This window comes from Caenorhabditis briggsae (genome assembly GCF_000004555.2).
Source record: "Caenorhabditis briggsae complete genome, chrX, whole genome shotgun sequence".
NCBI lineage: Eukaryota > Metazoa > Nematoda > Chromadorea > Rhabditida > Rhabditidae > Caenorhabditis > Caenorhabditis briggsae.
In genome coordinates this window covers 16,128,995-16,141,921 of record NC_013491.2, presented here as the reverse complement: position 1 = coordinate 16,141,921, position 12,927 = coordinate 16,128,995, and the positions used below count along the sequence as shown (strand labels likewise).

General features: G+C 37.5%; 3 protein-coding genes across 3 annotated transcripts in view; all 3 read left to right on the top strand.

Annotated features, from left to right (window-relative positions):
- The window catches only part of CBG15389, a gene marked incomplete at both ends in the record, with an annotated part of 5,185 nt that extends 3,283 nt beyond the window's left edge, over positions 1–1,902 (top strand). The window contains 3 exons of the mRNA XM_045240311.1: positions 522–581; positions 802–881; positions 1,660–1,902. Of these exons, the coding sequence (XP_045100861.1) occupies positions 522–581; positions 802–881; positions 1,660–1,902 (383 nt within the window). The remainder of the gene's footprint in view (positions 1–521; positions 582–801; positions 882–1,659) is intronic.
- Positions 1,903–5,946: 4,044 nt separating this feature from the next.
- CBG27990 lies at positions 5,947–7,384 on the top strand (the record flags this gene model as incomplete). Its single annotated transcript, XM_045240310.1, has 7 exons — positions 5,947–6,001; positions 6,049–6,297; positions 6,351–6,485; positions 6,661–6,714; positions 6,763–6,897; positions 6,946–7,239; positions 7,296–7,384. 7 exons carry the CDS (start codon positions 5,947–5,949, stop codon positions 7,382–7,384), a joined length of 1,011 nt encoding a protein of 336 aa, XP_045099722.1.
- Positions 7,385–10,754: 3,370 nt separating this feature from the next.
- CBG27989 lies at positions 10,755–11,439 on the top strand (the record flags this gene model as incomplete). Its single annotated transcript, XM_045240309.1, has 2 exons — positions 10,755–10,944; positions 11,195–11,439. The coding sequence occupies 2 exons, from the start codon at positions 10,755–10,757 to the stop codon at positions 11,437–11,439; spliced, it is 435 nt and encodes a 144-aa protein (XP_045099721.1).
- Between the last annotated feature and the right edge of the window lie 1,488 nt (positions 11,440–12,927).

Here is a 12,927-nt window from a genome sequence, read left to right as displayed (position 1 = left end):
TGGCTCGTTGTTGTTCTAAAGACTCTTTTAAGGATTTTAAGTGAGTTTGCTTAAATTCTAAGGTTTTATTTGTTTTTTCTTTCTAACTTGTTCATAATAAACCGATTTTGTTACATTTCTTGTTGATTTTCTTCTATTTTATCACAGGAACCTGATACCCCGGACATACCGCGGGCAATTAGATTTTCAATCCTTTTTTATAATCACGTGCTGGTTCATATTGTTCTGCTTCACTTGCTTTACTTCGAAGTTTTTGGAAACGTGATCAATTTTTTCTGATAGACTGACTTTACTGCTGTCAGTTTTTTTATTTTTCTCTCTTTTTTCTATTTTTTTACCGTTATGACGCAAAAATTACCTTTTTTATGGTACTTAGAGAAAAAAAAGATTTTGGAATTATTGAAAATTAGGGAATCTTACACTTTGACAGACCCAATGAATACATATTTTCTTTGTAGAAGCGGCATGATTTGGAATATGCAGATTTTCGGATAGCCTAATCCTTATGCTGCTTTTTTCAGATGAATCTCTTTCCCAATATCTCAATATTCAACGAGTTGCGACGCATGAACATCCGAGAGGTAAAATAAGTTAACTTCATGTGCAGTTATCACAAACGAGGCTTGATTCAGCTTCTCTACCAGTCTCTCAATTTCGGTATGGTAATCTCAACAGCGTTGATAATTTGGAATGCATTGGTTGTGTTGACTGGATCAGGTTCTCCGGTTGTTGTTGTGTTGTCCGGATCAATGGAACCTGCATTCCAAAGAGGAGATTTACTCATTCTCACAAACGATCTAGATGATCCAATTCGTGTTGGAGATATAACTGTTTTCAATATTGAAGGCAGACCAATTCCAATTGTACACAGAGTCATCAAGGTATAACAAAGGAACATCTTGTGAACCCAGTTTTTCATGAAAGTTTCAGGATAAGTTGATCGTATTTTCTCTGAGAGAGGCAATTGAGGTTTTGTTTTTCAACTTCCTTCTGGCGGCTAATATTCGAGAAAACGCTCAAATGAGAGGGTTTTCGGTTTTTGAATGAAATGGAATAGTTATAAAACGACAAAAATTAACAGAAATACCAGGAAAATAAACAAAAAAATATGTCTGCACAGCCAGGATGGTTCTATTAAAGGTGGCCTTCGCCAGTTTCTGCCGAGTTATGGTATCAGTGTCAGTAACACAAACCCCCTCTTCAGTGCAAAACAAGTGTTTTTCGATTTCTGGGACGTTTCAGAACATGAAATTTGTTGTGTTATCCTTAGAATTTTACGGGATTACATATTTCTTTTTTTTCACGATTTTCCAGACTTATTCGAAAATTGAAAAAAAAAATTGAAGGAAACGTCTGAAATATGAAATTCTACGTATAACACAACAAATTTCACGTTTCGAAACATCCTAGAAACAGAGAAAATCGCCTTTGAAAATTATTGTTTTGCACTGAAAAGGCGTTTTTTGGTTATAAAACTGATATAACTCGGCTGAAACTGGCTGAAAAGGCTGGCGAGCGGATCAAAAAATATTCATAGGTATCTAGATTGACTATTCTTAGAGGTATCCAGATTGACTAATTCCTGAAAAGTTATTCAAAATAAGGGTTTACAAGGTGTTGAGATTCTTTCGTTAACAAAAGAAAATATGAAGATTTTAGGTTCATGAAAAGTCAGCCAACGACACTAAATTTTTGACCAAAGGAGACAACAACAATGTTCATGATCGCAGTCTTTATGCTGAAAAGCAACAATGGCTCAAACGCTCCGATGTCATTGGTCGTGTTAAAGGACTCATTCCATACTGTGGATATATGACAATTCTCGTGAACGAAGTTCCCTATTTCAAGCATATTTTGATTGGATTCATGGCTATCGTCACTCTCCTCCACAGAGAATACTAAGAATAACTTGTATTGTCTAATGACCTCCCATTTATGTATTCGTTTTGTCAATAATGCGTCAATAAATTGTTTTGATATGTAATGACTATTCTGAAACAGGAAAAATGATTTGGATTCGCTAAAAAGCGGAAATGGAGAATGAATCACATGTAATTCATTATTCTGGTATTATAAAAAGTGATGGCCCTGGGCGAAGGTTCCAGCCACAACTACCGCAACCTAGAAATATTCTAATTATCTAGGATTTGTTACTTTTGTTGTTACGCTTTTTTTGTTCAGTTGTTCAGGTTCAGGTTGTTGTCTTTGTGGGACCTTTGGCTACAACCACCGCTCCAATTTTTAAGATACCACAATAATGTTGCGAATCACAGAAACCGACAATTTCGGCAGAGAAATTTGCTATAATGTGATTCCAGCGACGTTTTATACTTCAAACCCCTTACTACCTTCTTCTTTCACTTCTTTCCCGGTTTCAAACGTTCTCATAGTGCTCAATATCATATTTTGATTTCTGACTAATCTTATCAGCTTGAGAAAAAGGACATTAATTCTTTTCGCACTTTTTTAAAAGTGCAAAACATCCATTTCATGCCAATTCCCCTTCTCATTTCATGCCAATTCCTCATTTCTCTATTCCAGAATTCTCCTTCTAGAAAAATGTGTATTAGTGCGCGTGCGCGAGAGCTTTGAAAAGGTGGTGAGAGAGAGAGGGAGATTACTCCAATCCCCTACATGTCTCTCGTTTCCTATTCACTTCATTTCTATATATGAAACTGAAAAAGAGAAAAGTGAGAGTGCGAGTGGGATAGCTTCAGCTGCTGTTTCATATACTGATAGAAGTCCGTCGTCCGCGCACAAACTCCTTCTTCTTCTCGACTATATACTTTTCACATTTACATTACTCTTGACTTTATGCACATTTCAAAACGCTAATGAATCAGTAAGCTTACTTTTTTTAGTGTAAACCTTGTTATCGGGAACTTAAGAAGATGATAATGCATTGTCTGGTTCACTGAACTTCAAAGATGTCAGCCGTTTCAAGTGAGTTTGAACCTAATACAGAAAGATTATTGAACACGCCTTGTTACCCGGTTGAGGGGAATGCTGAGAGTGTCACCGTATCTGCTCTATTTAAAGCCGACATGATACGTGAAGTTCGAGCTCAATTATTTCGGTTCCTATGAAAGATATCAAAAATCAGTTAACTGATAAATATTGGTCACTTTTTGATGAACAATTTATCAGTTATAAACTTTTTGATATTTTTGCGAAGAACCGAGATAGTTAGATTTAAAGTGAAAATAGAGAGTGAGCTTTTAACAGAGCATTTAGAGATAGAAGGATCAATTCATGTTCTATAATTTTAAGGCTGGAGATTTTATTGTTTTTCAAATGCTTTGGTTCGAACTGTGAGTGTCTTCATTTCCGTTCCTATTATTTAAAATAAAGTTTTTAAATAGGCAAATTAGAGTGTGTAACAGTTTTCCGCCTACGTATTCGTCGACTCTTCCGTGATTTTTTCTAGTATAAATCAGTCAACTTGGAGCGTGCTTGTCATGGTCCCTGTGACAAGTATTCAGAAATGATCAACTGACAAAACATTGATAACACCATGATGAATATTTTGTCAGTTGACCACTTTTTGATATCTTTCAAAGGATCTGTGATTAATCAGCTAGAAATTGACTGTTAGGGGGAGTACTGACGGTGTCACTGTATTTGCTTTGATAGAAGCCTATGCTCTACAAGTATTTTGAGCTGGTTATTTCGTTCCCTATTAGAAATATCAACAATTTCTCAACTAAATATTGATGATTTTATGATGAATATCATTTGTGAACTTTTGAGATTTTTTAGAGAAAACAAGACAATTGAGCTTAAAGAGCACTTATAGGGTGGGTAGGCTTCTATCAGAGCATACTTGGTAGGGTGAACCAGTCAACTTTGAGCCTGTTTATCATGGTCCCGGTAAGAGATATTAGAAAATGTTCAATTGGAAAAAAATTGTAGGTACCACGATGAACATATTTTCTGTTGACAACTTTCGATATCTTTCATACAAACTGTAATAAATTGGCTTGAAGTTGACGGTTAGGAGGAGTACTGGCGGTGTTACCGTATTTGCACTAATAGAAGCTTACCTGATACGTTAACTTTAAGCTCAATTATCTCGGCTTCTTCGAATGATATCAAAAAAATTATTGATGAGTTATTTATCAAAAAATGATCAATATTTTATCTGTGGACAAATTTTTTATAGCTCTCATAAGAACTAAGATAATTGAACTCAAAGTTCATGCGTGGGATGAATTTCTATTAGTGTCGTTAAGATTCTTTTCTTCCCATGGTCATGTTGGTTGGTCCACACCATGTACTCATACTCCATCCAAAAAATCTCAGACATAGACAACAATAACGCCCTGGATTAAAATGCATATGATCAGCGAAGACATAATGAGAACGAATGTTCAAAAGACAGAAGGTGTACAGCTGGACCCCAGTATAAGCCGGCTCTAGGTGGGTCCTTTTTAATGGGGAAATGTAATAATTAGGAGGATTCTCATCATTTCTGCGCCTCTTTCCTTCCTTCCTTCACCGGTAGATTAATTACTACTAATGGGCCGTGCATGGAACGCGGGGAAAACAGGAATACACACAGCATAAGTGCATTTGAATGAAATTTTTGATGAAAATTATCACTGAATACTTTTCCACTAACTTGGGTAGGGTTCACAAACAGTTTAAAATTGTGAACTATCTAACCAAGCTAGTGGAAAGTGGACTCACATCAAGTTACTGGTTATAAACTAACACGGGGAGTACTTAGTAGGTTTCGATCTTCCGAATCGGATAACTCTCTGTTCTCCGCGCTCGGTCTTTTAAAGTGCGCTCGTTTTTTTGGCGAAACACACACGACGACGACGGAAAGAAAAAGGAACAGGTTCTAATTGGCATTTGAGGAGATTGAACGAAAACGACGACCATCCCAGCATGTCGTACTCATGTCCAAAAAACGAAACAGGGATTCATCCGAATTCAATCACTATATTGTCATTGTAAGATGAACTTTGACGAACGATTCTCCCGCGTAGCTAATTTACGGATAAAGATATGATAAGATTATCTTTTTAAGAAGACATGTTTTATCATGATTTATTGCTTATATCTCATTCTGATTCCCATTTTCTCAATTTCTTCCCTCGTTTAAGATCCTTCTCTCATTTCATTCAAGAAGTTCAAAGTCCAAAAATTCAAAATCTTTCCCATTCTAGATGTTTTGTTTCTCCCCTCTATTTCGGACTTCTTTGATCTTTCCGCACCTTTCCGCAAAATCTAACTTCTCTTTAAACCTTTTGTTCTCTTGTCACAAGTAATCAAAACATAGGTGTCATATTGGCAAAACTTTCACTTTCTAATCTTGTGCCATATGCGTGATTGGATGTGCTTGGTAGTACCAGGCAAGCATCAAAGTACAAATTTGAAAATTCAGCTTTAGTCACAACAAATTAAAACAATATACTTTCAATTTTTTGATACGGTCTATAACACATCTGCGGAATTGAACGTACCATCTAGTACCAGCTAAGTATCAAAGTGCAAATTTCAAAATTCCGATTCAGACATTACAAATCAAACACCGTCGCACCTGTATTAGAAGGACCGGCTTTTCTATTTTTCAAATTTTTTCATCAACAGTTGATGAATTCTCGTTCAAGCTTTATTAAAATCTGTAAATTTGACCAATTTGAGCCAGTTGTTGAACGAAAAAGAGTTTTTTCACAAGTTTCTGTGAAATTTCGGGAACACTCCACTGAAAACATACGGAATTTTAAATTTCAGACAACACATTTGGAAGACGGCTCATTTATTATAGTTTTTAAACCCCTTCCAGAGGGCCCTCCTATTAGAAGTGCCCTTCTATTCAAGGGGCCTTTCCGCTTGATCGGCAGTGCAAGCATCAAAGAACAGTTTTTAGTCTGCTTCACTTTAGCTGTAAAAATCGAAGATTAGATCTTATCGTGTTTTTTCCAGACAATCTGATCTATGGAAGCTCCCGAGGAACCAGCTGCGCCAATTGGAGTGGAGTACACTGATGACGGTACGATAACAGCACCTGTCTCATATTACATAAATTCTTCTGTACAGAGCCCCGCTACATTTCCGAGAGATTTTGGATGACGGGCCAACGAGGACGTCGTGGCCGCATCGACGAACCAGATAGTACGTATTCCGAGGAGATGTTATACAAAGAAGAGAGTACAGACGAAGTGCATGTGGGACCGGCTGGCGCTCCCCCCGCCCCAAATTCACGAGAAGCCAACGTGCCCGTAGGAGGCGGAGCTGAGCAAGCCCCGCCCCCTCCCAGCCCGGCCGTCGTCGAGGCAGTTGCTAACGGTAACAAGAGCGTGTGTTGGGCAGCTCTCTTCTTATTTCATTTTATATTTCAGTTGCCATTATTGCATCTCTTAACAATGTTGCTCGGCCAACTGTAGAGACTTCTAATGAGCCTGACGATAAAGAAGATAATCGTAGTAGAAGCTCTTCAGTTAGCTATTCCGAATGGGATGAAACAAGCTCTAGCAGTGATGATGAGTCATATGAAATTTGATTTTTTTTTCTTTAGAACTTTTCAATAAAACGATAATTCGAACTTTTCCTGGCTTCTCACGAATTGCACACAGCTATTTATGCTTTTTATACCTTTTTTTCTGCTCTGCTCTTCTCTCCACTAAATTTCACAAACTTTCCATTTTTCAGGGTACTACAAAAACTGCACAAAACTTACCACCGGATTCGTCAACATGTCGGACAGTGAGTTTATTTTGAATTGAGGATTGTAATAAACTCCTATATTTTTAGCCGGTTCTGTCAGCTTCTCCGTGGAAGCAGCTCCGGAAGCTGCCAAGGCTGTGCCAGCCGCCGAGGAAGCTGTTGCTGAGGCTCCGAAGGAAGCTCCGAAGGAGGCTACTCCGCCACCACCATCGCCAGGAAATGGTTTTAAAAAATTCATATTAGCATGCTCTATACATTCGTTTTTTGCAGAACTGGTCCAGGCCGAGGAGCCAGCTGCTGCTGATCAAGGAGAGAAGAGTGAGGAGGAGGCTGCCAAGGCTGGCGTCAAGGCTCCGGCTCCAGTCGAGGTTCCAGTTCCAGCCCAGGCTCCGGTTCCAGCCGATGCTCCGACTCCAGCCAAAGCTCAAGCTCCAGCTGAGGCTGCGGTTCCAGCCGCTGAGGCTCCGAACACCGAGGCTCCATTTCCAGCCAAGGCTCAGGCTCCAGCTGGACACGCGGACGCTGCCGAGGATTCGTCTTCGAAGCGCAAGGCTGACGCTGACGGTAAGTAACAATTATCCGAGACCACACAGAAACGTTTTAATTCATCTTAATTACAGAGCAAGAGCCGGAGGCAAAGAAAGCGCGCAAGGGAGAAGCGGAGGAGGCCGGAGATGAGAAGCAGGAAGAGCCAAATGACGGTGACTAAACCAGCACCTAACTCTGGAGCGACGTAAACTTATTGTGTTAACAGCCTTGCATTTAATCACCCATCCCCTATTTTTTGTGAAAGACTTACGAAATTCTCCTAGCCAATGATCATGATATTCTTGATCTCAATCAATATCTCGATCTTATACAATTCATTGTTAACACAATAAAACAGTTAAATCCCACTTCTTATTTTCAGAGTGATGAGATCACGGTATGGGTGGTTCGATAAGAATGGTGATCCTTTTACAGAAAATTTCAGAGAATTTCCTTTCCTCGGTTGAGATAAGGGCGGTTTCTGAGTTCATAAGGGTTGCTTACTCTATTCCAAATTTTCGGCAAATTTGAGATGAAATAAAATGAATCTGGGAGTAAGTTTGATAAAAAATTGGTCGGGTGTTCTGTCTGGAAGAAGTCTGTCTCCGTTTTCCCGATCTTGGGATGCTTTTTCTAGAAAAAGTCTGTCTATCTATTGGGAAAGGAGACACGCATCAGCCAAATTGGGATTTATATTGCGGTGAAGTCAAAAACGATTTTTGGAATCGTTGAAAGAAAGCAGAATGACGGAACATCTGGTATTTTGTATCCTGTTTTTTGGCAATTCAATTTGAGATATTGGTTGACCTTTATATATAGCCATGGGTAAAAGATGTTCTTCTGTATTATTGAAAAAAAAATGAGACAAAAACATCTGCACTATGGGATTTGAATCTGTGCGATCGTGGGGCCATGAGGATGATCGAGAACGTATTTGCTCTAATAGAAGGAAAACCTCTTTTTGCACTTTAAGCTAAAATATCTCAGTTCCTTCCAAAGATTTCAATACATTTTTAACTGTTAAATTACTCATCATAAAATCATCAATATTTTATAATTGACAAATTAGTGGTATCTGCAATATGGAACGAGATAATTGAACTCAAAGTACTTGTATAGGGTGGACTTCTATCAGAGCAAGTGCAGTATGTATGTATTAGGTTGGCCGGTATGTAACTGTCCTTTTTTTGATTCATGAATAACAAAAAAGCAAGAGTTATCCAAGATCGACAGTATGCACCGTCGCGGTCCATGACATGTTGACAACATTCAGGCCTAATCATCAATAATAAAATAATCATCAATATTAAAAACCTAATCATCAATAATAAAAGGGCCGAATCAGGAGTTAGAAGTGCGTAAAGGAGGAACGTCCAGCTAAAGCAGCCCAGGTCTTACTTGAATTACCGTTGAACATAGATTCTCAAGTTGTTTAATGAAACTCAATTCAGTCCTAAGACGCTTTGGATGGACGGCTCTTCACTTTCCTTAAACTCCAGACTTGACCCGTTTATTATTGGCTATTCGGAGATATTCAACGTCATCTGGAGGGAAATTAATTTTACACTGTCGATGAGAAAAAAACGTCCGGGAAGGTATACTTTGATTCACGACCACCTGGCTTTTGGAGGTATGGTATCCACAAGTTGCCTGAATGTTGTCAACATGGGACCACGACGGTGCATCCTGTCAATCTTGGAAGGTCCTTGTTTTTGTGTTATTCATGAATAAAAAAATGGACAGTTACTTTCCGGCCAACCTAATACGAAGAGAAGTTTGCCCGTTTTTTTTGTAGATAGCAGTTTCAAAACAAACAAATGGTTATGAAAAAAAATGGCCAAAGGACTTCAAAAATATTGTATTGAGGAATTACGGCAGAAGCATCGTCTTTTATTATAAATGTTGTAATCTTGAATTTTCAAATCAAAATTTAAGTATTACTAATAAAGACTTCTGTCTGTCTGCCTGTTCACGAAATAATTTAAGCGGATAATAGAACTTTGCGAAACATTTGTTAAACCAAGTTGCTTGCTGCATAAAAAATAATCGTAAACACTCCAGACCCCTTTGACTTTGATCTAATTTATCTCGGTTCTTGTGAAAGATATTTGAACGTTGTCAACTGATGAAATATTGCTAATATTACAATAAACACTCTATCTGTTGACAATTTTTTGATGTCTTTTACAGTAAATGAGATACACGAGCTCAAAGTTATGGTATGTGAAAATCTTCGAATAAAATATTCGGGAATGGGTTTTTTTAGCGAGTGTATTAAATTTTGATTTTTCCTTTACACTATTTTTCTGTGAGTTACTAAAATTTCAATATTGTCAACTGGTAACATTTGTGTTAAAAGTCGCAGCATAGTGGCGATTTTTCCTTCGTTTCCCGATTACCGTATTTCCTCTATTGAAGCTCGTCCAAGTCGTCAACTTTAAGCTTAATCATTTCAATTGTCGTGAATGATATCAGCATTTTGTCAACTATGAAAATGTTTATCATAACATTACCAATGTTCAATCAATTGTCCAGTTTTTGAAACCTTTTGTAGAAATCTAGATACCTAATTGAGTTCAAAGTTGATGGTTTGATGGCATTCTATCAAATAAAGTACGGTAATCCTGAAATATCTTACATGAACGGAGAATTTTCATAAACTAGACTGTATGAAATCTTTATTAAAAAGTTGTTTACGAGTTTGCGCTATCCAACCCATTAGTCCCCCTCTTCATCCGAATAGTTCTTTTTTCTGTGTCCGTCTACACTCTCCATCTCCATTTCGACAAGTTTTTGCTCCCACAATCTCTCTCATTCAAAAAAAATTGTATGTGAGAGTACCTAAAACTGAATGTAGATTGATACGATATAATATGTTTCAGTTTAATTATTCTTGGTTGCTAAGCAGACAAATACTTGTACCCGTAGATGTTCGCAACTTGAGGAAAATGTCTCAAAAATCGGGGCGTCCAAAATTTCTGAAGACGCTCAATCATTAAATTTCGGTCCAGTTTTTCTGGTCTCAGCTCTAGTTTTTCGTTCTACAATTTTCACATATCGTATTTCGTATATTTTGGATTTTTCCTTAGCATGTCTACAATTTATCATTGTTTTCAACGTTTCTCTGCTCATAATCATCTGATTCGTCATCAAATTTATCATCCACTCACGTTTTTCATTCTCTTGAGACTCGAAATTCCATGTTTTTCGTGAGTGAAAATTATTTCAAACTTTTACCTCATTGTTAATAAAGGAAAAACTAGTTTACTGCTTTATATCTGCTCTTTTTTCTGTTTCAAAAGATAATTATCAGTTTTGGACATTTATAGCCACGCGTTGTGGATTCAAATTTGTCTCGCATATGTTTACGAAAATTCAAATCTTGGAGAGAGAAACAATACATGTTATGAAACTCTATGTTTTGTATGGCCTTGAGTAAGGACCAGAAGGTTCTGCGACCTCTTCTCAAAACATATGTGATTTTTTTTTCGAATTTTCCTGGATTCTTCTACTCTTTTTCGAATTTCCTCGATATTTTCCAGCTGATCATGATGTGCTCAATGAACGAATCTTACTACGAGGCCATCAAACAAGGATATCGCGAGTTGGTGGAGGAGGACAGTTCGGAAAGAGCGGCATTGCTCAAAGAGAAGCGCGAGTCGGCCTCCTATAACTTTATGGCTGTTTTCTATGGTTTTGACGATAACGGATACGAAGCTGATGATGAGTGTGAGGATAAAGGTGAGAAAACCATTTAGCTGATCTATTCAAATTAGAGCTGAATGAAAAAAAGCAGCGGAAAATCGCAAAAAAATCCCAAAAATTGTGACTAACAAAATGTTCATTTCAAGCCAGAATTTTAGCCAAAAATCTGTATTAATTTTTCAATTTTTTTAAATATCGGAAAAAAAGTTTTCTTAATTTTTTCTTGGATGTTGACTCCTCGATTCAAATCAACTTGATTTTCCCCTCAGCCAGAGATATATTTCAGAAATCCAGAAAGCAAACCAGCCAAACAAGCAGAGCGTCAATGTCTATGTGGAAATCCTAAATGACGATGACACAGAGTCTGATGGTGACGAATCCGATTCGGAGTCTTTTTCTGAGAGCAGTTTCACTGGATCGAGCAGTGCAGATGAGTCAAATGACGGGTCTGATGACTCGGAGGGCAACGAGAATGGGGAAAACTGCATCAATATTTTGTTCTCCAACATGATATTTGAAAAGATCCACTAACCTCCCGATTCCCTTCTAACCAACACTTTACGGTAATTCTAGGAAAAAACGTAACAATGAAAATATTTTGGTGCAATAAGAAGTTTTGGTCGGAGTCTTTCTTTAACTGTTTTTGTATTCATTTCTGTTAACTTTTTGCATCTTTTCAATTATTTCTCAAAACAAACTTCACTGCTGTTCTTCTCAAAAACTTCATTTTTGCTACTAAGCATTTCATTTTCATCACACCCAACATATTTTGCATTCCTTGTTGCTCAGATTGCACCAATGTCTCCTTATTTCTTGAAAAAATTATATCTCAATAAAAAATCTCGTTAAATTTATGACTTTACGAATATATTTGTTTTCAGTATTATTGTTTCTATTCGAACCACAACGTTCTCTTCAAAAATTTTGGGCATTTCTGCATTTAATCTATGTTTTCTTTTTTCTTGACGTCATACAGCAACTCAGTGCGGTAGCAGTGTGTCAACGGGGAAAATGGAAAAGAAGACTTGCTGAGGGGACATTGAGCTTTTAGGCCCAAAAATTGTCCGATTTTCCTCAAAATTAAACGTTAAGATTACGGCAGCAGTGTGTCAATGGAGAAAATGGAAAAGAAGACTTGCTGAGGGGACCATTGAGCTTTTAGGCCCAAAATTGTCCGATTTTCCTCAAAATTAAACTTTAAGATTACGGCAGCAGTGTGTCAATGGAGAAAATGGAAAAGAAGACTTGCTGAAAGGACCATTGAGCTTTTAGGCCCAAAAATTGTCCGATTTTCCTCAAAATTAAACGTTAAGATTACGGCAGCAGTGTGTCAATGGAGAAAATGGAAAAAAAGACTTGCTGAAAGGACCATTGAGCTTTTCGGCCCAAAAATTGTCCGATTTTCCTCAAAATTAAACTTTAAGATTACGGCAGCAGTGTGTCAATGGAGAAAATGGAAAAGAAGACTTGCTGAAAGGACCATTGAGCTTTTCGGCCCAAAAATTGTCCGATTTTCCTCAAAATTAAACTTTAAGATTACGGCAGCAGTGTGTCAATGGAGAAAATGGAAAAGAAGACTTGCTGAAAGGACCATTGAGCTTTTAGGCCCAAAAATTGTCCGATTTTCCTCAAAATTAAACTTTAAGATTACGGCAGCAGTGTGTCAATGGAGAAAATGGAAAAGAAGACTTGCTGAAAGGACCATTGAGCTTTTAGGCCCAAAAATTGTCCGATTTTCCTCAAAATTAAACTTTAAGATTACGGCAGCAGTGTGTCAATGGAGAAAATGGAAAAGAAGACTTGCTGAAAGGACCATTGAGCTTTTCGGCCCAAAAATTGTCCGATTTTCCTCAAAATTAAACTTTAAGATTACGGCAGCAGTGTGTCAATGGAGAAAATGGAAAAGAAGACTTGCTGAAAGGACCATTGAACTTTTCGGCCCAAAAATTGTCCGATTTTCCTCAAAATTAAACTTTAAGATTACGGCAGCAGTGTGTTAATGAGAAAATGAAAAGAAGA